The following is a 22,340-nucleotide window of genomic DNA, read 5'->3' as shown; positions in this document are numbered from 1 at the left end:
CTTGTTCAAAGAAGTCACCTTTCCAAACAGCCGTCCACGAGCCTTCTCTCTGCAGAACTGCGTGCAACAGCTTCTTTGCATTTCCTGGACTAAAAATGATACTTTAAATTTAGGTGCCATCTCTGCTACCCAGCATAAATTCACAGAGTTAAATTACACACTAATTCCACAATAACAAATAAGTGCAACAGTCCCTGAAGTCATGCATGTCATTATAAACACGCAGCTTATTAATCTGTAGATTCAACAATGCAAGTTTCTCCAACTGAAACAAAACCTATAGGCCAGCTGCACTGCAGCTGTTACATGTTCAGGAAGCGCAGTACCTCCTCGGATGCGTAGTGTTTTCTTGCCAGAAGAGACTTGCCGAGCTCAATGCAGGTAGTAAAGCTGTCATTTCGGGCATCGATTTCGGCTTTGATACCCTGGTGATTGTTCATTAGTAGTTCAACAGATGAAACATCCCTACAATGACCAATCCATGGTTCAGAAACACATATTCCAGATCTAACGGTTGTTAACATTTCAAAACTAGTAAACTAACCCACAACTGTATGATAAAAAAATTAATTCCTAGATTGTCTTTGTAGTTCAGGAAGCAAGATTGTTAGCAGCCTTTCCGTAGGAAAGGCACCATTCTGGTCTGAATCAGAGATCAAATAAAAACAAGTGTGTGAGAGAATCTCTTTGAACACAATTTAACATTGCAATTACTTCAGTAGCCCGCACAGCCTCTGCTGGGCAACGATGCAGAAAAGCAAGCTGCTACACCACCACTCACTTCTGACTGCCTCTCTCTCAATTTCTGGCTCAGTGATACTGAGTCTTATAGACGTTCACTCAGCTGACCCGCAGCCTTATCTTCTGATGGAGAACAAGATACTTCACATTACCTGGGCTTTTCTTGGGCTTCTATCTGTCGGATAACGTCTTCCATCCAAAGCATGAGATCACGAACCATGCTGAAGAAACGGAATTTGTCTCCCGTATCCACCAGTCTAACCCTGCGGCCCTCGCAGGCATCCAGCAGTGCCTTCCACGCTTCTAGGACCTCGTTTTCCCTCTTTTGGATGTCATCAGCTTTGTCTCCAGCATAGGCAGCCTGAAGGCGTGCAGCATCCTCCTGCAGCTGTCTCACCTGGCACGAGATGTAAGAGAAACACATTAGTTTTTGGATGCTGCAAGTTACAAATATGGTGATATTTTAGCTGCCAATTCATCATCTGAATGGCTTTCTAAGGTCATTGTGAATATATTTGGCCTGTCAATACTAAAAAGGTTTGTTCTGTTACTGTGTCAGTATGTCCCTGTAAGACTATTTCTTAGAGAAGACTGCTGGGTCAAGGGGCCCCCAAAATCGCAAAGATCTGCCGCTGCCTAAACCTCCTGTAAATCTGGGTGCCAATACCAAGTGACTGTTTAAAGTCAGGGCAAAAGGAGACCATTTTCATAATCAAATTTTCTTCCTCTCACAAGTGACAATGTCACTCAGGAACTCCTCTATCAAAACCACTACTCCAGCTAGATGATTTTTCAAAAATCTAGATAATGACTTCAGAGAGAAGAAAATTTGGAAATTCAAAGATCCTTCTACTATTAGAAATCTCTTTTTCTTTCAAACACTGCATCAAATGCTATTTCTTGAGTGTTTCACATCTTTTTCAAGATAGGAAATAGTCTATTAGCTCATCTAATAATTTAATCTTATTTTTAAAACATCAAATTAAACAGCCTTCTAGCTACAGGCACAGAGATCATGCCACTGACATAATGATCCATCTCGGTGCTCTAGCTGTTTCACCCAAAAGCTATCCTAAGTGCTTTCACCACAGCTCTGTGCTATGATTACTTGTTCCTTCATTTAGGTTTTGATTATAATTACCTTTTTGAGAGACTGGGATTGGTGTTTTGTGAATATCTCCCATTTTATGTATTAAATCTACAGCCTCTGAAAGGAAAACACTTGAAAAATCAAATGCTTGCTATATCCCCTTTATTCTAGTGTAAACAAATATGTAAATTGCAACATAATCAAGAACTGGCAGGCAGCTTGGCCATAAAAGCTATCTTTTCTGCCCTACTGGGGATAAATGCAGTCAGTCATAACTCCTCCATTCCTTGAGTAACTTGTTCCCTTCCAAAATTCTCATTCTGGCAGCTGAACATTGTTTTTTGGTTTAGAATCCCTTGTGTGCTGTACAAGTGGCTGTTGCCTTCTATTTAACATACTTTAGCTTCAAAAGATTCAGAATTAGATCAAGTTTGGCTGCTTTTAAAAATCTTAGTCTGGACTATGTACTTTAAATCTCTTCAGCCTGCTGTTAGGAAGCATCATAAAAAACAATATTTAAGTCAGAATGCCCAGATTCATAGCCAAACCAGAAAACCTCTGCGTAGGCCTTCAGGCTTCCCTTGCCTCTCAGAAAGGAAAAATAGAAAGTGCCTGACAGAACAGAGTTTGACAGGGGGTTTTTGTGTGTTTTTTGAAAAAAAAAACCCAAACAAACCAAAAAACGCCATCCAGACTGACACATCCCTTCATATTTACACCTGTCCTCCAAGTATTCTTTGGAATATCATTCCTTCCATGGGACAGGATAGTTGTGTCTTGTTCACCAAGGTGAGCAGGGCGTAAGAAGCAGGGAAATCTAAGGTGGTTTCCAGAACAATTAACATAACACCTAAGAACAACGTTAAGGACAGAAAAATCTGAAACCTGTATTTCCTCTTACCCCTGGTATATTAAAAATTAATTACAGATTTAGTATCTGTTCAGCATCTTTCAGAAACTGACTAAAGAGACAACAAGTTAAAGTCAAATGAACCCTTTTCCCTTCAAATGTGAGCTATTTTCCAATTGTATCAGCCACAGTGTACTGCTGGTGCTGCTGCCTGAGGTAATCAGAAAAAGGTCCTCTGAGGAGCTGAAGTGTTACCCTTGTGCCTCTCCATCCACTCTCCTCCCCTGCACACAGCAAGCTGAGACTGTCTGGAGCTGCTTTACTTTAAGTTGATACAGAAGGTCTCTGCCTTTGCAAATTCTTCTTCAACCAAGGACGGGAAATGGAATAACGTTAAACAATTACCTACATATTCAAAAGTCTGTGTACTTATGGATGTCTATTTTAGATAAACTAATTAACGTAATGCAATGACAGAGAAGCAGAAAGACAGATAAAATGACACAGGTGAAGTTATTCCCACAGAAATACACATAGACAGCAGCTGGCAGCACTCTGTCTCCCAGCCACGGAGGGACCAAGAGCAGGAGCAGAACTCTGCAGCTCCCGTTCCTGTTCGCACAGACAGCACCATTCGCTTGCCACACACCTGGGTGCCGAGCGCCTGGATATCATGCTCAAACGTCGTGTGCATTCTCTGTAGTGTTTCCACTGTGTTTTGGTCTCTACCAAGCTCTTCAGGCAGTTTCTTATGTTTGTCTTGAATACGTCCTAAGATCTCCTTGGCATCATGGTAAAATTTGTGCAGTTCATAAGAGGCTGCTAGAATTTGTGTTCTCGTGTCAATGAGCTCCAGCAGATCAGCCCAGGCCTCATTAAGTCCGTCCTTCCACTCTGCAATTGTCGCAGCATCTGAATGTCCAGAGTTGATGAGTTCATCTGCCATGTGGTTAACGGTATCAACACGCTCCTGTCCAATGTTTCCAGTGTCTCGGGCAAACTCTCGGAATCGCTCCTGCAGCATCTGAAACGCAGAAAACCAAAATCACGCAGAGCTGCAAGTGCAAACTGATCTGAGCAATCCAAGCAAGCCAGCCACCCATTTATATCAACCATCTACTGTGGGCATCATCCAGAAAAGGAAGGTCAACCTGCAGCCACGTCCAAAGAACTTACCGTTACATGTTCATAATCCTGTCCCAGCTCGTGGGATCCTGCCACCACTTCCCTTTCAGCAATCCATTGTTCCAGGTCATCCACCTCGCGGTTGAGCTGGAACAGTCTGTGTCTCTCATCCAGCTTGCCCCGTCTCTCTTCAGCCAGATCCTTCAGGCCTGCATATAGCTTATCCACTTTGGATTGGCGCATGCTGATACGTTCACTGAAAAAAACCAAAGAGCACTGAGTCCTTTTTGTCTTTTATAAATAAAAGTAAATGGGAGAAAGCTACAAGGAATAAAAATCACTTGGGGTATTCAATCCACAGAATGTATGTCTGCTGCATGCATGAATTTGACTCAAATGTACTGGACCAGTCTTCTGCTGGCCCAGTTGACTGCACTAGCTGGAAAACTCTGCCCTGTACGTGTGGCACCCCCTCCAGCGTTAGAAAGTGAAGCTGGGAACAAAGCTCTCCATTTCTTTAACCACAGAGCACACCAGAGTCTTCTCCCAAAATTACAGACAGGATCGGAGCTGCTGAGGCAAGCAGCATTTCATTTTCATTTAAATTCCGTGTCAAAGTTCAGAAGCACTCGTGGGTTGCTTACTCCCTAAATCTCAGTATTTCTAGAAGTGATCAGTATTTCTACTTGCCGTCTCTTTTGCCTACATTTTGTCTGAGCCATGTAGCCAGGTCAAATTGCCTTCCCTCTGCCTTGTAAAGTTGATTATGTTATTCCAGTACTCAGTCAGCTCAGCCAGGAAATTCACTCTCATCAGAAGCTATCGTGACCACAAGAGAGTGCTTTTGAGTTAAATAACAATCTTCCACCAGAGGTAGTGTGCCTTTCCTAAGACAGTCCTATCTGCCCATCTGTGAAGGCAGAGCAGTTCAATACATCAGCCTCACAGTCAAACCAGCCTTGCAATCAAAGCCAACGGAGAATTCTAGTCGCTTAGCTGCAGCTCTTACAGCGAAACAGTTCTTAAGCTTCCTGAATTCTCCCACAGGGAAAGCCATTTATGGAATCTGAGATAAATTTACCCAAACCAAGATGTTAATGTGCTTAAAGCATCGGATTCCAGTCTGATTCTACCAGAATCTCAAAGGGAGGAGGCAGATCTGGGGGAGCACTGCGCTAAGACAGAAGGATAAATGACTGTGACCCTGTGGGCTGGACATAAGCTGAAAGAGTGAACATGGACCCTTGTCTCTCAGGATTGCTGTACCTCTGTACGGTTCAGCAGTGCTGCAGACCTGACACTGCTGGCCTGTATAAAACAGTCAACAGACTTGTACTGAAGGTGTCACTATCCAGAAATTGGCAGCTGTTCAGGACCCTGCCTCTGGCCAAATCAATGCGGTCCAACATGCATCTTGAGCTGAGTAAGGATGAACTCCTCTTCCTCTGTATGCTGTTCTGAGCTACTTACTCTTTGCTGCAGTCTTTGTGTGTCAGAATGACCCAATGAAGGGACCAAGCTACTAAAAGAAATTGTGACCCAATTACATACGGCAGTTAATACCTTTCTGGGTGATTATCTGCCACCAAAGTTCTGCTGGTCTTCGAAAGCTGGTGCACAGTTTCAGCATAGTCTTCTACAGCTTGTTCCAAAATCTGGTGTTTCTTCAGCATGGACACTGCACTCTGTTCATCCTGCAATGGTGACAGAAAATGACAGTCAAGCCCCCCACTCCAGAGGAAGACACCACACAGCAAGTTCAACTCAGTGCGTGAGCAAAAAGTGGCAGCCAGAAACATTTATAAAGAACTGCTCCCAAGTACAGCTTGAAGACAAGTTGTTCTGACAATGGTGTATTAATAGTCGAGTTCACAGCAAATGGTATCCACAGAAAGCAAAATAACAAGTCAAAGAGTGAATGCAACCACCCCTCTGGGATGCAGAACAAAATTACATCAGCTGTGCATTGAGCATGTTGAATTTCCTCTTCTATGAAGCTCTTTGTGTGTTTACACAACACTGGTGATTGTGCAGGGCTCAGAAAAATGGAACAGTTTTAGGCACATCACTTCTCAGACTCTTCAATGACAGATTGGGTCAAACAAAAGAAATCCTGCAGAGCCCATGCCAAAGGATTCTCCCCCAAAGTCCCTGAAGAAATTCCAGTCAAAATTTTCTAGGCGTTGTTATGATTAAGAAAAACAACCCCTGACTCTCAGTGTTAACTGGTATTGTCAATAAGCCTTTTCATTAAAATATTTTGCATGATGAACTATTTGAATTAATACTCCCTTCTGTCTGCATAGCTTAGATATAAAGAAGAAAATAAACCCTTTTTAACTGAAGAATGAACACCCAGAGAATGTGTTATACTGATACAAAACAAAACAAAGAGTTGTATTTTATCTGGGCAACGAACACAGTGCATTTATGTAAATCACAAGTAAGATACAGCACTCTAACACCGCCTTGAAAAACAGGAGTTCTCGTACTCTTTGGTATGGTCTGATGCTGTTCTGATTTGATGTCACTGGGAATAAAAGCTGATGACTACTGGCACCAACTGACTGACCACCAGGCCCCGTTTCACAGACCCATGTGTTGTGTTGCCCCCAGTGATTCAAAACTAACAGAATCCTCGACCTAACAGGACTGTGTTGGTAACTCTGACCTTACAGCGAAGGCAGGCACACAGTTGCCATCCACAGTCTGAGGATGCTTCGCTGACTCAGTACAGCAAGGCCTATCCCCCCACTATCAGAGATGCCACAACAGATAGAAGAGATGATCTTGAGGTTCCACAAGAGAATTAGATTTGTTTGTGTTACCATTACATTAGCGACATCACAAATTATGTCACCTGCCCCCTCTAGCTAAGCAATTAAAAGCAAAATAGTGTCACTGTGGAGCTGCCCACCTTGGCTTTCTCTTCTGACATCATGTAGAGCTCCTGCTCACTCATCCAGGCCTCAGCCTCAGCGGCATCAAAATAATACTGCTGTGCTCTGTGAGACTCCTCTAGGCGCTTGTGGCGTTTCTCCGTCTCCTCAATTAGGAGGTTCCACAGCTGCTGCAAGTCTGCAAGTCTCTGCTGAATTGCTTCAGCATTAGGGCTACTCTCTGTGATGATGTTTTGACTCCTCTCAAAAATATCATCGATACGAGGCTGGTGTCCCTGGATTTCTTTCTGAAGGGTCTACACAGGAGAAAAGCAGACTGATGAGACACTGCATCAAACAAAAAAGAAATGGTCGTCAGGGTCTTAACTCCAGAAGGGCAGCAAAACAAATGCCATGAGCTCCCATGGACAAACTGGAGCTGTGCCCTCCCTGAGCATGCCACTGCCCAGTGATCACATCATCGCACCCACCGTTTTACCCCAAGCTGTTCCTTCCTGAATTAGTCAAAGAAATAACAGTTATGAGCTCTAACAGCAACCACTTACCTGATTTTTCTTTATTAGTAGCTGCACAGTCTGGAGGTTGTGTCCATGATCAGTAGATGTAGCTATAGGCATCCTCTCTCCAACCCACAACTGAAGTAAAAGAAGAAGAGCACACATGATTTCAAGCAACGCCAGATACAGTTTGGGCAGCAGAGAGAGGCTGGTGCACGCAAGATGCAAAAGCAGCATCACTCAAACATGCTATTGAAAGCCATGATCAAAGGGTTTCTTCCTGTGATAGCTCTGCAATAGGTGTGACATTTTCCTATTGCCTGGGGAATAGGATTTCTTTTATACTCACAATCTCATCTTCCACATCGCGGTTGAACTGGTGGATCTCTTTGGAGGCCAGCAGGTTTGCCTTTCTTTCATTCAAAGGTTCCAACAACTCCAAAAATTTCTTTTCTACAGTAAGGCGTTTGCCATCTACTTCATCTGTACTCTTCCCTTCTTGACTTAAAGCCCTTGCCTGGCTTTGCAGCTCCTCTATTTCCTTCTTACGAACATCCATTTGATTCTCTAACATCTAAACAGAAACATGCCAAAGAGGTCCTGAAAACGGGGGTAAGGCAGCTGATACAACTAGGGTACGTCAGCAGCTTCATAAGAAGGAAGAACAGATGCTAGTCAGTAAGGATTTCCCACATCAATAATTACCATAGCATTCATACTGCAAGAACAGGGCTTGAATACAGATTCACAACTGGGGCCGCCTACTGAGATCCCTCAGTGATGCCTGCTTGTGTACAAGGGGAATTTGGCCAACACAGATGAATTTCTTCTATCAGTCACTCACAAGTTACCCCGAACAACTCTGGAGCACAGCTAACTGCACACAAGAACTTCATTGCTCCCTGCTGCCCTTGCTGCTCCTTGCTGCCCGTACAGCAGGGATCAGGGACCGACCAGCATCGGACAAGTTTGAGTTATAGGCAGGCAGCCACGTACAGGGAGGGAGTGACCAGTGACTGGAGGACTACAGCAGGAGACAGAATAGCGATATTAACGTGGGGAAGAAAGGCAGTACGAGGTAGAGATCGTATCAAGAAATTTACAACTGATTTTCCTTCTGGGTATATTTCTGGTTCTTCTTAAAGACACATGAAATAACAGGAAGACAGAAAAGCAAATAAATTATTTTCTAAACTGAAAGAATCCCCCTTCTATTCCTTTGAGTGCAGGTATCTGCTGTCTGCCCACTCTGCAAACTGGTGGTCCATTTACCTGCTGCTTCTTCAACAGGATGTTGACACTGGTGAGATCTTTTCCGTAGTCATCCGATTGAATTTGACTCTCCAAACCATTCAGCCACTTATCCAAATCAGCACAACTCTGGGTAAAAAGCTCTGCCTTGTTGGCATCAAAGAGACGCTGAGCCTTGGTCTGGGTAGTGGATTCAAGCTCTTCCCACATTTGATGGAGTCCTGTCAGCTTTTCTTTCACTACGGCTTCAGTCTCTGGTTTCTCTGCAATGAGCTGCATTCCCTCCTGCAAAGCAAAGAGCAACAAAATGGAACCTCCCCAGGAGCACTCACAGACTGCTAGTTAAATTATTCTGATTAGGAAGCACTCAGGACTCCTCATCTGCTGGCAGCATCAACCACTCATTTTCTATCTCCAATTATCCAGTGACTCCTTCCAGAACATCAGCTCCCAGGTCTGTCTGTTGCTAGGAAGAGGGTTTCTTGGCAATGGGAAGGTCAAGCAACACCTCCTTTCTCTTCCCCACTACATGTTCCTTTGTGGGAGCTCCTGGGGACACTGCTCAGATAGGAGTGGAGCAGGCCACACGCCTGTGTGACAGCGGAGGAGGGAGCTGCAGCTGAACAAGCTGTGTCCAGCTTCTGTGGGCCACTTCAGTGGGAGAGCGGTGAAAATCCGGTGTAATGCTGGGAGAGGGAGCTCACGGCACCAGACCTGAGCTGTGGGGCTGCAGAGGCCTATGTCGACGGGTTACAGCACTTACCGTGGGTCTAGGCTAGCATCAGAGAGGAACAACCTCCCTTGGGAAGCAGGAACCCTGTACCTAGCACCAGCAGAGCCCTTAGACTCAAGGCGTCTTTTTGCCTTTACAAAGATTCTATTAGTTTTGGCAATATTTTCTTAATTTGAATTATACTTCTACCTCTGCATCTGGGCAATGCTGACAAAAGACAAAACCTTTTCAGATGTGAATGCTACTCACAACCCAGCACATCTAATAGCTGTGACCACTGGTAACATTAACCCAACGATTGCTGGCTGTGCCTCGATATGCAACTTTGGCACTTTGCTGCAATTGATTTTTTTTCAGAGGCTAAGGGTGAGGATGTATTAGCATCACTAAAAAAAGTACTTCCAGTACTAAGAGCAGCCTTCTAATTACACCATTAAAGGGTACTGCTATTTGCAGATCACAGGAAAGCCTCTAATGGGATACAGAGTGCCAAAGTGGGAGAGGAAGCGAGCAATTAAGCTAACTTACGCTGAACAGAAACCCACTGTCAGAGCTACAGACGAGACCTCCTTAGTGTTCCAGAGCTGCACATATGAGAAATGGGGGAAAAAACCAGTACAGCTCATCACAGCATATTAAAGCCTTCAAACTAACTTGATACAGAGCTGTGAATCTTAATTAATCACAAAACTGGCTGTACTTTACCTTATGCACTAATTTTGCATGGGGAAAGGCAGCCCGATTGTAGTCTGGAATGAATGAAAACCAGCATGGAAGGCTAAATTCAGTTACTCACCCACATTCAGTTATTTCCCAGGAAGTACTTCTACTTTATCAGCTCAAATCACACTCACCCCTTTTACCCTTTGGGTATGAAAACTAGGTTATGCCGTCCTCCTAACGGGTAAGAAAGACTACACAAATAATTAGCAACTTAGCCAATAACTATTCTGTGAGAATGTCTTGGATATAAAACATTTAACATCAATGAGGAGTGAAATGGGTTAGATGGAGCCACAATATAATGGATACTTATTCTAAAATAACGAATTCTCCTTTTGCCTTAGCTGGAGAGACAATTCAAGAACCAGTCTGCAGAGGAACAGAATAGTGTGTAACCATCTTCGACAAAGATGAGGGCACTTTTCAGACTTTCTTTAGTTACCTTTTCAATCTTCTCCAGCCATTCTTTGTTGGATGCAAGTTCTGCCATAAACGCCTGATGCTTCAGCCATTTGCTGTGCAGGTTCCTAGCCTCATCATAGGACATATCCTGGGCTGTAAGCATCTTTTCATTGATCCAGAGGGAGAGCTGAAAAGGAAAATACACAGGTGTTTGTGAGAACAGCTGTAGTGTGAAATAATGCGAAGTATCACAATGCCTCCAGATCAAGGATAACGAGATGCCTCTACAGAAGAGTTGTGTGAGATTCAGAGACTGCTTTTACTCAAGGTTCAGTCAAGGATCCACCTCTTTAACAGTAAAATTTAAACATCCATCTCCAATGTATTAATAACCCATGACTCAAGCAGAAAGGAATCAAGTCCATGACGAGCAAAATCAAACACACTGGTTTCACCCAGTTCAACCGCAAGAGAAACAGGTACGTGTGCCTTACACTGTGACCAATAAGTATTTTTGTGCTGCTTTTTCCTTGCAAGATTACTCAATGTGCTACTCAGGACCAGGACTTGAACGTCATCACCACGCCCCTGTGGAGCCGTACTAACTTCCTGAGGACACTGCAGAAGTACGCACTAATGAAGTAGCACGCAAAAGGCAGTCTTCAGAATTAAACAGAGCCCCAAGGTAAATTTTTCAGGGAAACATTGAATGAGAAATTCTGCATTTCTACTCATGTTGAAAGTCTTAAGAATAGAGATGGTTTTATACCATTAATTTACACAGCATTTGCACCTTTTCCCCATAGTCTTTCCTCTATATAGGTATACATAAATAAACTTGTTTATTTGTCCAATCTCCAGTGGGGTTTTGGTACTTGAGGCTTTCCTTTTCACATTATATAAAACTCAAGACTGACTCCATTCTGATTTTCTGCAAATACAAAGGCACTGAGAACAATTTCCAGATCAACACTAGAGAAAATCAATACTTAAAAACATAGCTTATTCACCAAGGGCAAACAGAATGTGAAAATGATCATAGCAGCCAACATCAAATTTCCTCCTAGGGTAACTGTTTTATCTACCCCTTAGGTGTAGATAACAAACCACATTCATAGGAATGTTTATAGAATTCGAAAAAGATTCATTTTCTGCATATTTAGAGTCGCCTACCCAAGTGGAAAATGTCAAAACAAATCTAAGCTTTGTTTCTAGAATGCCACTTCAGCAACACACACCGTACTGCCAAGCCAGCACCCTGACAAGCAGAGTAACAGCACAGGTGAGACTTGCAATTTTCTGCTCTGTGCTCAGGATACAGGGCAAGAAACTCCATTTAGCGGTCACAAGGGAAACCCCAGAGCAATCAGAGAAACTCTTCATCTGATCTTGCTATCAAGTCTGAAGAGAAAAACGCTCATCAATAAAGACTTCTGTAGGCAGTGAAGTTTACAGTTATAACAGGCTGCCGTGCTACTTAACAATCAAAGGATATGTTAAGGATTACTACATAACCCAAAATTAGTGGGTTTACTTCTGCCTTTCCGGGTAGGAGACAGCTGCTATACCCTGCAAATTGCACTGCTTGTCCTTCGTTGTTTGCTTTTACTCAGTCACATCATTAGGTCTTCTGAGGATTTAAAAGTGCTTCCCAAGGAACGGTTCATACTAACAGATGACTGAGATTAACAGGTGAACCGAGACACAGATGATACATGGTTGGTACACAGCCAGTGGCTGTCAGGATGGAACCCTCATTTCTGACTCTCCCAATGCTGGTATGCTCCTTCTGGTAACACAAAGCGCAAATAAAGCATTTAAGGGGTGACTATTAAAATCTAGGTTTTGTACTGCTATAGTCACTGGAAGTCAGTATCTTCAGTGCAGAAAAAAATTATTTAAAAAATAATACAGTAATTTCCTAAAACAGTGCCTCAGAGCGATGCTTGGAGTATTTATTTGTCCAGAAAACCATAAGTCAGTTGTTAACGCCAGCAGAGCTAAGCTGTGACGCTTCCTCCCATCCTCTGCACCTCTGCCATGAATTTTTGGTTCTGCTCTCAGCTCCCAGAAGACTGTTAACATTCTGCAATAAAAGCTAGGCATGAACTAAGAGAAATGCAGAGACAAAACCCTTGTAAATCTGGCAGAGCAACAAGGGAAGGTGAAAGAGCACTGACTGCTGCTGCACTTCCCAGACATTGCAAATACCCAAGTTGACACAGCCTATCTTGCGGTGTAAGGTTCACAGACGTCTGCGCTGCATGACAAAACCTGCCGGCACACTCCACGAACAAGGCAGAAAACTTCTGACGTGTGGAGTCTCGCCAAATGCTTTCACTCTGGCGTCCCTAGAGAAATTAGCCCAGACAGTGCTGAGACTTCTAAGCACTTAGAGGGAAGATCAGCTTTAATCTCTTCGAAGGTGAGCTGTGAAAAAGCAGGAAGTCAAAGGAAACTAAATGGCAAAATTTATCACGTCTCCTCTTCTCAGGATTTTCTGCTGTCACTCTTTATTTCACTCACTCCGCACATTTAACGCACTCATATTTATGAATGCGAGAAACAGACAAAAACCAGAAGCATCCCGGGATCAGCCTGCGACAGTGTATCCGACTGCTAAAAGCAAGCAGATCTGCTGTGCTTTCCCTCGCCTGTGACTGGGAGGACAGGTTTATCATGGCTGAGCTGCTGTTCCAAGCGGGATCCTGCCACCTCCTCGAGCCACCGACCCTGCTCACTGCCTCGCCTGAGCCAGAGGCAGGCAGGGGCGAGGGGCAGGAGGCCACACTCACAACAATGCTTCAGCACCAAGTGACCGATGAGGGAAGTGGCTGTCCTGGGGAAGGAGCACACTGCAGAAAACACTCTTCCTTTCCTCAAGTTACAGACGGACAGGAAGCCACCCCTAAGGCGGCGAGGCAGGAAGGCCAAAGGATTACTGCCAGGTGAAACAGAGACTGGCTCAAATCTTGTTTTCTAACGATTCTCAGCCTCACGGTCATCACTAATGAAAAAGCAAAGGGCGAACTACTTCCTTGGCTCCCTTCCAGCTCACGGGACAGTGGTGCTCCACTGCACAACCCCCCCGGCCCAACACAGGTATCAGTAAGCACTTTGTCATCACCCTAATGCAAATTCCAAGTCTCATTATGGCTGTCTTCTCAGAAAACAAGCATTCGATTATCGTCAAGGCTAATGTCCTCTCAAAAAGGATTGCAGAAATTTGTAACATTTGGGTATTGTAAGTTCTATCTTTGAACCGTACAGTCGAGACATCCACGCTTTAGTGGCTGGAGAGAAACCATTGAGAGGCAAGGCATTCAGGCAGCCAGACACTAGAGCTTTTATGTTTTCCTTTTTCCTTCAATGATACAGGGGGAAAAACCAGATCCTAGGGAACACTGACACAGTGGCTAGAAGAGCTCCAAGAGCCAGGGGAATTTTTGTACCAGAGATGTTACAGAGGAAGGAAGAAGCTGCTGCTAATAACAGCAGAATTTTTGCTAACCTGTCATGTTTTTACTACCAAGGAAGGAGAAATTTAAGCCAAGTTCATGGTTGACTTACACAATGCAGGAAAATAGACTGCATCTAGGCAACCGAGCAGTAAACATCATTTGCCCAGTTTATGACTGTCATTCTCTTAATTTCTTGTACGAAATCTCAGCTGTGGGCAATTCCATTCAGACATACTGCAGTGACTTCCAGTCTCTTGTAGCTGGGTAAGAAGTGCAGCTAATGTAACAACTCTCGAATTTAAACACACAGCTCTGTCACAGTCAGCCCTCTTTGCAGGCTTCAGATAAGGATAGATGGTTTTTAATGCATGTCACAGGCAAGACCCTTCAGTGTCTGTCAGTACTGCATGAAATAACCTGAAATTTACTCGATTAATTCCTCATGCTAGGAACAAGATTATTCCTAACTTTAAAATGTTGCCTTCAGTGTAAACAGACCATGTAAGTCACTAGAAAATCTGGAAAGGATTTCTTGTTTTCAATGTTGTAGTACTGCATTTTTAACACAAGCAAACTATCAGATAAATAACACACTAAAAATGATGCAGTTTAATCCTGCTCCCCTCTTACTCCTAACCTCCTATTCTTCTGACTAACATTTTGTAGAAATCACTTGAAATCTCCTGCACCAGGCTGCACACATATATACAGCTGCAGACAAAGTCCTTAATGAGTTCAGTGCTAATCCCACCACATTCCACATGATTAATTTACACCACAATAGAAAATCTTCACTTATTTTGTCAATTTCCCCTGTCTTCAGCTTAGACGACAAAAAGAAATGCAATTGATTGGGAAAAAAAACCCAAAACTGAATTTTTGCAGATTAATTTTTGCAGGGTTTGGGGTGTGTGTGTATTTAATTGTTTACACTAAATAATACTGCATGACTTGACTGTAAAATGCTGAGTATACCGGTCCCCATAAAATATGGGGTAAGAATGCTCTTCTGCAGGAGGCAGCTTTTAGTGATAAAAGTGAAAGGACGTCATTTACCTCTTGGCAATCCTGAAGAAACTTTTGAAGATCCCTGTTATCTTTCAGTCTCATCAGAAGTTCACTGGCTGCTTCACGATTCTTCCTATGTCTAGTCAAAAAAGCAGAGAAAAAACCCTTGAAATGAGCACTTCATGCAAAACTCTCATCTGTTTGTTTTCTGTAGCCTCTTTGGGATACACATATTGAGTAATTATGTGGTGTGGGTTTTCTATTGCCTTTCCAATGGAGGACATTTTTGAAGCTCAGATATGCATGTGTTATTTAACGTGCTTACTTAAGTTCAGCATCTACTTGTTTTTGTGGCCAGTTAAATACACAGAGAAAATTTTGAAGTCAGTGGGGTTTCACAAGTGTTACGTACAGAGTTTGGCCCAATAATTTCAAGACCACAGGGAAGTTCAGACTGTTTGCCAAAAACCATAAGAAAAATATCTGCAAAATTGCAACAATAAGATCGCATGTGATGTGGCTCTTGCAAAGCGTGTACTTGCTGTAACGCTCTTCGTAATGTACCTCTGCTGTAGCTTAGCACCTCATTCTCCTGAGCAAGGCTGGCGTGGTTTACATAACCTTCCAAATGCTGTACTGAACAAACAGCGCAAGCAACACACAGGTGTGTTTCTGCAAATAGAAGCTTTATGCGCATTGGAACATATTCTCCAAAATGTTTAAGAGCAGACAGAAGAAAAGAAAAGGTTAGTCTAGAAGACTTATTTTTAATTCGTAACTGTTTGCCCCTTGAAGGATGGATGAGTCATGCTGGCAGTCCCAAAGGCCTTGGTGGGTTCTTCAAATGGCACGGTGTCTGAAGAGCAGACTCCCAAGGTATCTCTGAACTTATTTTTAACTGATGTTTAATTTGGAGTAGTTATCCCTGTCCTTCGGTACTTTCATTATTTATGAGGCGATTTAGATGGAGAAGGCAAAGATAATTTTTATTCACTGCTAATTGCGTTAAGATCTATTCAGATTTCACTGTACGGGGTGTTAAAGTGAAATACTGCTGGTGTTTTTAATAACCTGAGATAAATAGAGAGTTGGAAATTCTTTTAAAAGGGTTGCAATTCACAATGTGATCTCACTACACACTGGCAATAGCTAAATAAATCCAAGTTACTGGAAATCTCCAGAGACTCATGATATTCTAGAATGCTATAAATTACACGTTGATGACAAAAACTGGATTAAGACACCACGACTCCTGATCCACAATAAGTTACCAGAGTAAGCTCTCTGGCACAGTTAGAACACACAGAGCACTTAGGGATACGTTTTACGTAAAAGCAATAGGTCTGAAGGCCTTCACAGGACTTCACAGGACTACAAATTGCTTCTCTTTTGTCTCAACAGCTTCCTCTGAATAACCAGGCAAGCACCATCTACATAGCTGTAGGTCAAGAAAACTGATTTACAGATCTGATGGCAAGGAAGACATATGTACCCATCAAAGCAAGAGGCTGGAGTCCAAGCCCCGGTAGTCTTGAAGTTTTGACAGGCGTTATCAGAGGGCACAAAGGAAGGGATGCATAAATTGTGCCTTAGGAAAAATCTCTATAATATAGCTAACATCATTGGGTTTGGTTCCACTCTTCCTTGGCTGGTTTTTATATGCCTGGGCAAACACAGCGCATTACTCAGTTGGCTAAAATGAAGGAAGGGATTGCTTGGGTGATTTTATTACGATGATTTCATAGATTTTAAGGCTAGATTACATTATAGACTCATGCATTCTGGAGAGGACACAAGTTACAAAATTAAAAGGAGACTTTTCATGACACTTATTTGAATACAGTTAAAGAGTAAGCAGAGTTGTTCTTCCATTGTTTAAAAAACTAACAAAAGTATCTCCCAGAGAGTGCTGGAAATACTAACTTCAAGAACTTTGAAGGGAAACCATGCAGGGATATCAAACAGATGATGACACAGCATTTTTCTTTTTTTTTTTTTTTCCCCCTCAGCATAACAAATATGATTTTTGGTACTCAGAGCTATTTAACTGTAACAGGTTGGTCAGCTGTCCGAGATGAACTGGAGTGGGACTGAAAGATGAGTGTTTTCTGACAAAGAACAGGTCTGAACTGTAGTAAGTTTTAAACTGGATACTTGAAGATGTGGTTGTAGTATTTTGAGGATGGACAGTGCTGGAACAGGCAGGAATTCCTGTTATTTTCACAACAGAATTTATGTTATTTTTTATGGGAATAAAGGGCCTTAAAGAAGTCTTTTAGACTGCTCTCCTGCCCCAGACTGTCTGTATCAAAACATTATTAATCCCTTGTTCATGTTTCCCTAAATTCTTCAAAAGCTCCGATGACAGAGTTTTCAGAATTCTCTGTGCGTAACTTCCCCTACCACTAGGAAAGCTTCTCCTGCCCTCTACTACCAGTACGTCAGAAGGGCTTTAGGTAGAATGAACAAGCAGACAGACTGGAGAACAGAACCCTTCATAACACAATTTTTTACCCAGATACTAGAAGAGTGTGGTGTTAAGGAGGCTGCCTGGTCACCCTGCCTCCCTGGCCATGCGTGCAGAGGCCCCAGCTGAGCTAGCCAGGCATGTCAGGGTGGTGGACAGGCTGGACTGCAGCTCTGCTGAAGGCTACAAGCACTTGGCCATGACTGAAGGGTGGAAAGAAGTGCAAACCTTACTGTTTAACTGCTGATTGCAGTTCTAACTATTAAAATCCTACTCTTCTGAGATGCACATGGCAGAGAAGGGCCAGAAACTCTGACCCTGTCACATCTAAGGTTGTCAATGACTGCTTTTTCATTTGCTAAAATAGTTTGTGGAAGAATATCCCACACTTGCACAAAAGAGTTTGCTCTACAGACTCTAATTATTTAGAATGATTTTGAATTCGTATGCCTGTTTACATAAATAATCACATATACGACTTACACCATAGCAGGGCCCAGGCCTGCCTTAAAAGGGGGCTTCCCTATGCATATACTGAAGAGGCAATCTCAGATCCAAAACGTCCAAGCTAAGCCAGATCTACACAGTAAAAGGGGATAGGGAATGTACCAGTCAGTTAAAACGTGGGGGCATCTTCCTTCTGTGGCAACATTACGAAGAATCTAAAACAGGAAAATGATATCTGTTCAGCACAAGAAGGTGTCTGACTCAAATTAATCCAAGGGCAGAGCACCAAGATTTGCCACAGCGTTCCCATGCTGTCTCCCCAGAAGCCCCTGAGAATGCTAACAATGCTGAAAACTGACAAAGTCACTTGTGGTTTAACTGTAAGCCTGTGGGTTTCTAAGTCTGTGCAGGAATAATAAATCTTACATAGCATGAATGCATCTGCCTGCTAAGAATACTGAAATATATGCAAGGCAGTTTTAGCTTCTTTAGTTGTTCCAGCAAACAAGAGGCACTCTCCTTTCTGAATAGGCAAGAACAAAAATTACTTATGTTGCCTGTTGAGCAAGCGTTGCACAAATGCAAAAGCTGATGAAAAACAGACCCAGATCACAATCTGAGTCAGACCTGCCACTGTCTTTAAATCTCACGTGCAGGCATGCAGACTAGGGCAGCCCTCTCACACTCTTCCGAAAGAAAATGGAGGAGACAGCACTTCCCCCAGCTGGCAGAAACAGCAGCAGAAGTCACCAAAGCAGTGAGAGTTGCATGGGGGAGACCAGCTTGTTTCCTAGCTGGAAAAGCTAGCTAGTGGTAAGCTTTATTCAAACCCATCTTCTCCATGTCCTTATTCTCATTTATTCTTCCCTGTGAACTGCGCTAAAAGATGGAAGTGTTTATCTCCTACTGCACAGCTCCACTTTGCTTCTGCCCTCTTCTCTCCTTCCTTAGCCTGATGCCTACCACGTCTATTTAGACGGTAACGGTTTTAAGGCAGGATCTGTCTGCTGTACCAACAGGCAGTAAGGGTCTCCTCTGGAATAGCTTGAAAGCATGACTGTAAAAAACCCACAATTAACAATACTAAAAATCTACAAAGAGCTCCATATGGGAAGTATGGAGCCACGGCACATATTTGTACTTGTTTGTTTTGGTCCTTTGTTATACATCCAGGTGGAGCTTGGTTGGGTAAGCAATTTTTTTTTTGCAAAACCAAAGAGGCTTCCTTTGCTACCACTCCCACTACACCCAGCCCTAAGACTTTGTTCTTGAGGCTTATCAGCCTTACAGACTCAGAGAGCAATCACACGGATTTCCTGAATAGCAGTGCACCGGATGGTTTTTGCAGCACTCTGCATAAATAGCTCTGGAATTGAGGAAATGCGCTGGAAAAAAGCTGGCCCAAAAAAAGTAGTTTCTAGGACTTGCCTGTCATTTAGAGTAGGAACTCCAGCACATGTCCCACAGGCAGGACAGCCCAGCTGGCCGGCTGGAGGGCCACAGGACAATGGGGACACCAAGGAGTAGCTGTACTGGGGGGAAACAGTCACCAGAGCACCACAGCTGGGGCAGCAGGAACCTCTCTGCAGAGCACATGGAGCAGAGGCTGAAGCTGTCTCCCACTCCAGCCACCTCAGAAAGGGCTGCAATAAGCAGCTGACCGTTTGCTACTGTGTCCTTGGGTGTTATCTTTTACTATTCCCACAGTTGCAGAAAGAAGACACCTGACCAGAAGGCCAGGATCAAGTCCTCCTGCTTATGAAGTGGATGGGAAAACTTACACCAGGGGTCATCGAAAGTCAGAGAGGGTAGATAAGGAAAATTAATTTCTTAGCTTTCACCTTGATTGCCTTCATATAATCTCCTCTCCCTGACCTTTGCAGATTATCTTTGGGATCTAAAGAGTCAAACTGGTTAGAGAGAGGATGAAAACGTGAGGTATCCTTGCGGTGAGGTTGTCAGAGGGCTCAGAGGCCCCCAGCCAGCTCTGGCAACAAGAATGCCCACCTTTCTTTAAGTCATGAGCCACAGCTGAAGTGGGTGCATACACAGTGGGGCATGTTTCCCAAAACAGGAAAGGCACATTTTCTGAACTACTTCAGTTTCTCCTTGGAGATAAAGGCATCTGGGGAACTGAGCTTACTGGGTGTGGGAGGATGCAAGTCTGACAGAAGGGTCGTCAGCAACATTTGACATAACAGTTCTGTATGAGCTTACTGCTGTGTTCTGATATCCAATGATTGAAAAGTGCCTTGAAAGACTCCAGTATTATTCAAACCAAAAGCAGAAAGAACCATGAATCATAGTCATCAAGACCAAACATTTGGTTTTCAAAGAAAAAGGAACTCTTAATGTTCTATAGCATCCATGCCACAGCTAAAGAGACAAAGCAAAAGACTAGGATGAAAGGCAGATTTGTACCAGTGTTTCCTAATCTGATTTCAGAAGGGCTGGACAAGTTGGAAAATGCGATCAAAGCCAAGCGGGTGGGGTAGATACCATGCCAATTACACTCTAGAAGAGCCACATTCCTTCCTCAAAGGATGGACAGGAATACATGATTACAAGTAAATCAGCTAGGAGGTAGCAGAGGAAAATAAGACTTGTGGAACCAGATATAGCTAACTGCTACAGCTTCCACTGTAATATAAAATCTGTTAATATGCCAAGAATTACATAGCAACATTCATATAGCCAAATTCTGGGTAGTGAGCTCATTACCTAGTAAGTTGCTAGAAAATGGGGAGAAGTAGTATTTAATTAAGATTAGCCCGGCACATTTTTGAAACATTACCGTTTCTGTTTTTCCACAGGACAAAGAAAACAGTCTGCAACAGACATTTTCTAACATGTTACTTGGCCTTTGGAATTTGGTAAAAGGTCATCTCTCAGAGAACAGGATTAAAGTATGAACAGCTACATTCTGCCATTATTCTGACCTTACCTGTCATCGATAGAGTCCACTTTCTCCTGGATTTTATCAGAGTTAATGTTCCCATCACTAACTAGCCTCCTGCCAGTCTCCACAACTGCATTGATCTTTTCTTCATTGGCATCCATTGTGGTCATGAAATCCTCCTGTTTTTTAATAGCAGCTTCTGCTCCTTCCAAGGTAGTGGGCATTTCCGTATGTGCCAAAACATACTCCTGTGATTAAAGCATAAAGCAGAGAGATAAAAGTATTACACTCAGGCTAGGCTGTCCGCTCCAACAACAGGTGCACCATATATGAAAAGAAATGTCTCCCAAGAACAGTTAGAAGTAAAATACAAAAGACATTATAGTTAAGAAAGGGCAGTTCTCCTGTCAAATGACCTTGTTTGTTAATTGCTTGCAGTATATGGTGCCAACCTGTAGAAATGAAATAAGGTATATCTTGACTACTTGCCTGGTTATTAAGAAACGCTTCTGCTTGCTTGGTATCTCTGAGAAACAGCTGGTAGGCATGAGACTGGGAAAGGAGATTTTGCCTGTTCTCCCACATTTTGTGAAGCTCATTCCATCCAGTGTCTAAAGCCTGTAGGCGCTGGCGCAAGAACATGTACTGAGCATCAGTTTGCCCTTGTGTCACCATCTCACCCATGTCCCTCATTTTCTGATAGTCTTCCTCGTAATTGTTGATTTCATTCTTAATATTCTCATGTTGAGTGAGCAGCTTCTCAGCCTCTGTCAGTGTGTTTGGCATATCTTCGGATGCAATTGCCGTCTGTGTTCTGGACAGCCAAGACTGGAAGTCATCCAGATCTCTCAAGAACTGCTGCAGTTTGCTTGCCTCTCCGAGCGACTCCTCCCTGTTCTTGAGGGTGGTCTTCATTTCTTCCCATACATCGTTGATTTCTGCGAGCCGTGAAAGAATAGCCTGTGCCTGGTCAGGATGCTCTGATTCCAACTTTTCTGCCTCTTTTTGCAGGTCGCTTAGCTTGGCTTCAATGGCTACCAGGTCACGTTCCATGCCTGTCAGCTTCCTCTGCAGGGCCATCACTCCAGCTAGATCATTACCCAGATCTTGTGTGGATTCGATCACTTTGGTCTTTTCCCTGATCCAGGATTTGGTTTCATTACATTCAAGATGGTAGTTCTGGATACTCAGAGCAGAGAGCAAAGCATCCTTCTTCCTATCTACCAGTTCTCTGAATTGGCTCCATCTGAAATTTGTGAGGAGAGAAAAGGAGAGAAATTGAGATTTGCATATAATAAGGAAAAAGGATATGGCAACATTGCTGAGTGAGCAGTTGCTCACATGAGCTTGGTAAGCCATGAAATAACCTATTTGTGTTTTTTCAGTCCTTCTCATATCACCATTAGTTTTAGCAAAACAACCATTAACCAAGCTATGGCATACATTAGAATTTGACATGTACTAGGCAACACCAAGTCCTTAAAAGTATTTTTTCCTCAAATGAAAAATTGCTAGTTACACCTAATTCTCACACTAAATGTACTCTTCTTTGTTTATTTTGGAGCCTAAAAATAAGTGAATTTACAGGAAGTTAGAATGGTTTCTTTTTCATCGTAATAGTCATTACAGTAAATTTCCAGCTCTCAAATCAAGGTACTGATACACTCAGGACCTGACTGAATTCAATAGCAAAAGTCCATATGTGAATCAAATACTTGAAAGACACAGCTCTTTTTCCTTCTGAAA

At 43.0% G+C, this 22,340-nt stretch overlaps 1 protein-coding gene across 5 annotated transcripts in view; it reads right to left on the bottom strand.

Annotated features, from left to right (window-relative positions):
• The window catches only part of SPTBN1 (spectrin beta, non-erythrocytic 1), a 135,958-nt gene that overhangs the window by 14,829 nt on the left and 98,789 nt on the right, over positions 1-22,340 (bottom strand). For all 5 annotated transcript variants that reach the window (XM_080408355.1, XM_080408354.1, XM_080408353.1 and 2 more), the window contains 13 exons: positions 21,084-21,840; positions 20,640-20,842; positions 14,830-14,920; positions 10,353-10,499; positions 8,476-8,739; positions 7,553-7,777; positions 7,252-7,341; positions 6,724-7,002; positions 5,370-5,500; positions 3,858-4,062; positions 3,331-3,705; positions 894-1,138; positions 327-465 (listed from right to left, as the gene is read on the bottom strand). In XM_080408355.1, coding sequence (XP_080264481.1) covers positions 327-465; positions 894-1,138; positions 3,331-3,705; positions 3,858-4,062; positions 5,370-5,500; positions 6,724-7,002; positions 7,252-7,341; positions 7,553-7,777; positions 8,476-8,739; positions 10,353-10,499; positions 14,830-14,920; positions 20,640-20,842; positions 21,084-21,840 — 3,151 coding nt within the window. The remainder of the gene's footprint in view (positions 1-326; positions 466-893; positions 1,139-3,330; positions 3,706-3,857; positions 4,063-5,369; positions 5,501-6,723; positions 7,003-7,251; positions 7,342-7,552; positions 7,778-8,475; positions 8,740-10,352; positions 10,500-14,829; positions 14,921-20,639; positions 20,843-21,083; positions 21,841-22,340) is intronic.

The sequence above is a fragment of the Falco punctatus genome (assembly GCF_963210335.1).
Source record: "Falco punctatus genome assembly, chromosome: 12".
NCBI classification, from domain to species: Eukaryota; Metazoa; Chordata; class Aves; order Falconiformes; family Falconidae; genus Falco; species Falco punctatus.
This window is presented reverse-complemented; position numbering and strand designations above follow the sequence as displayed.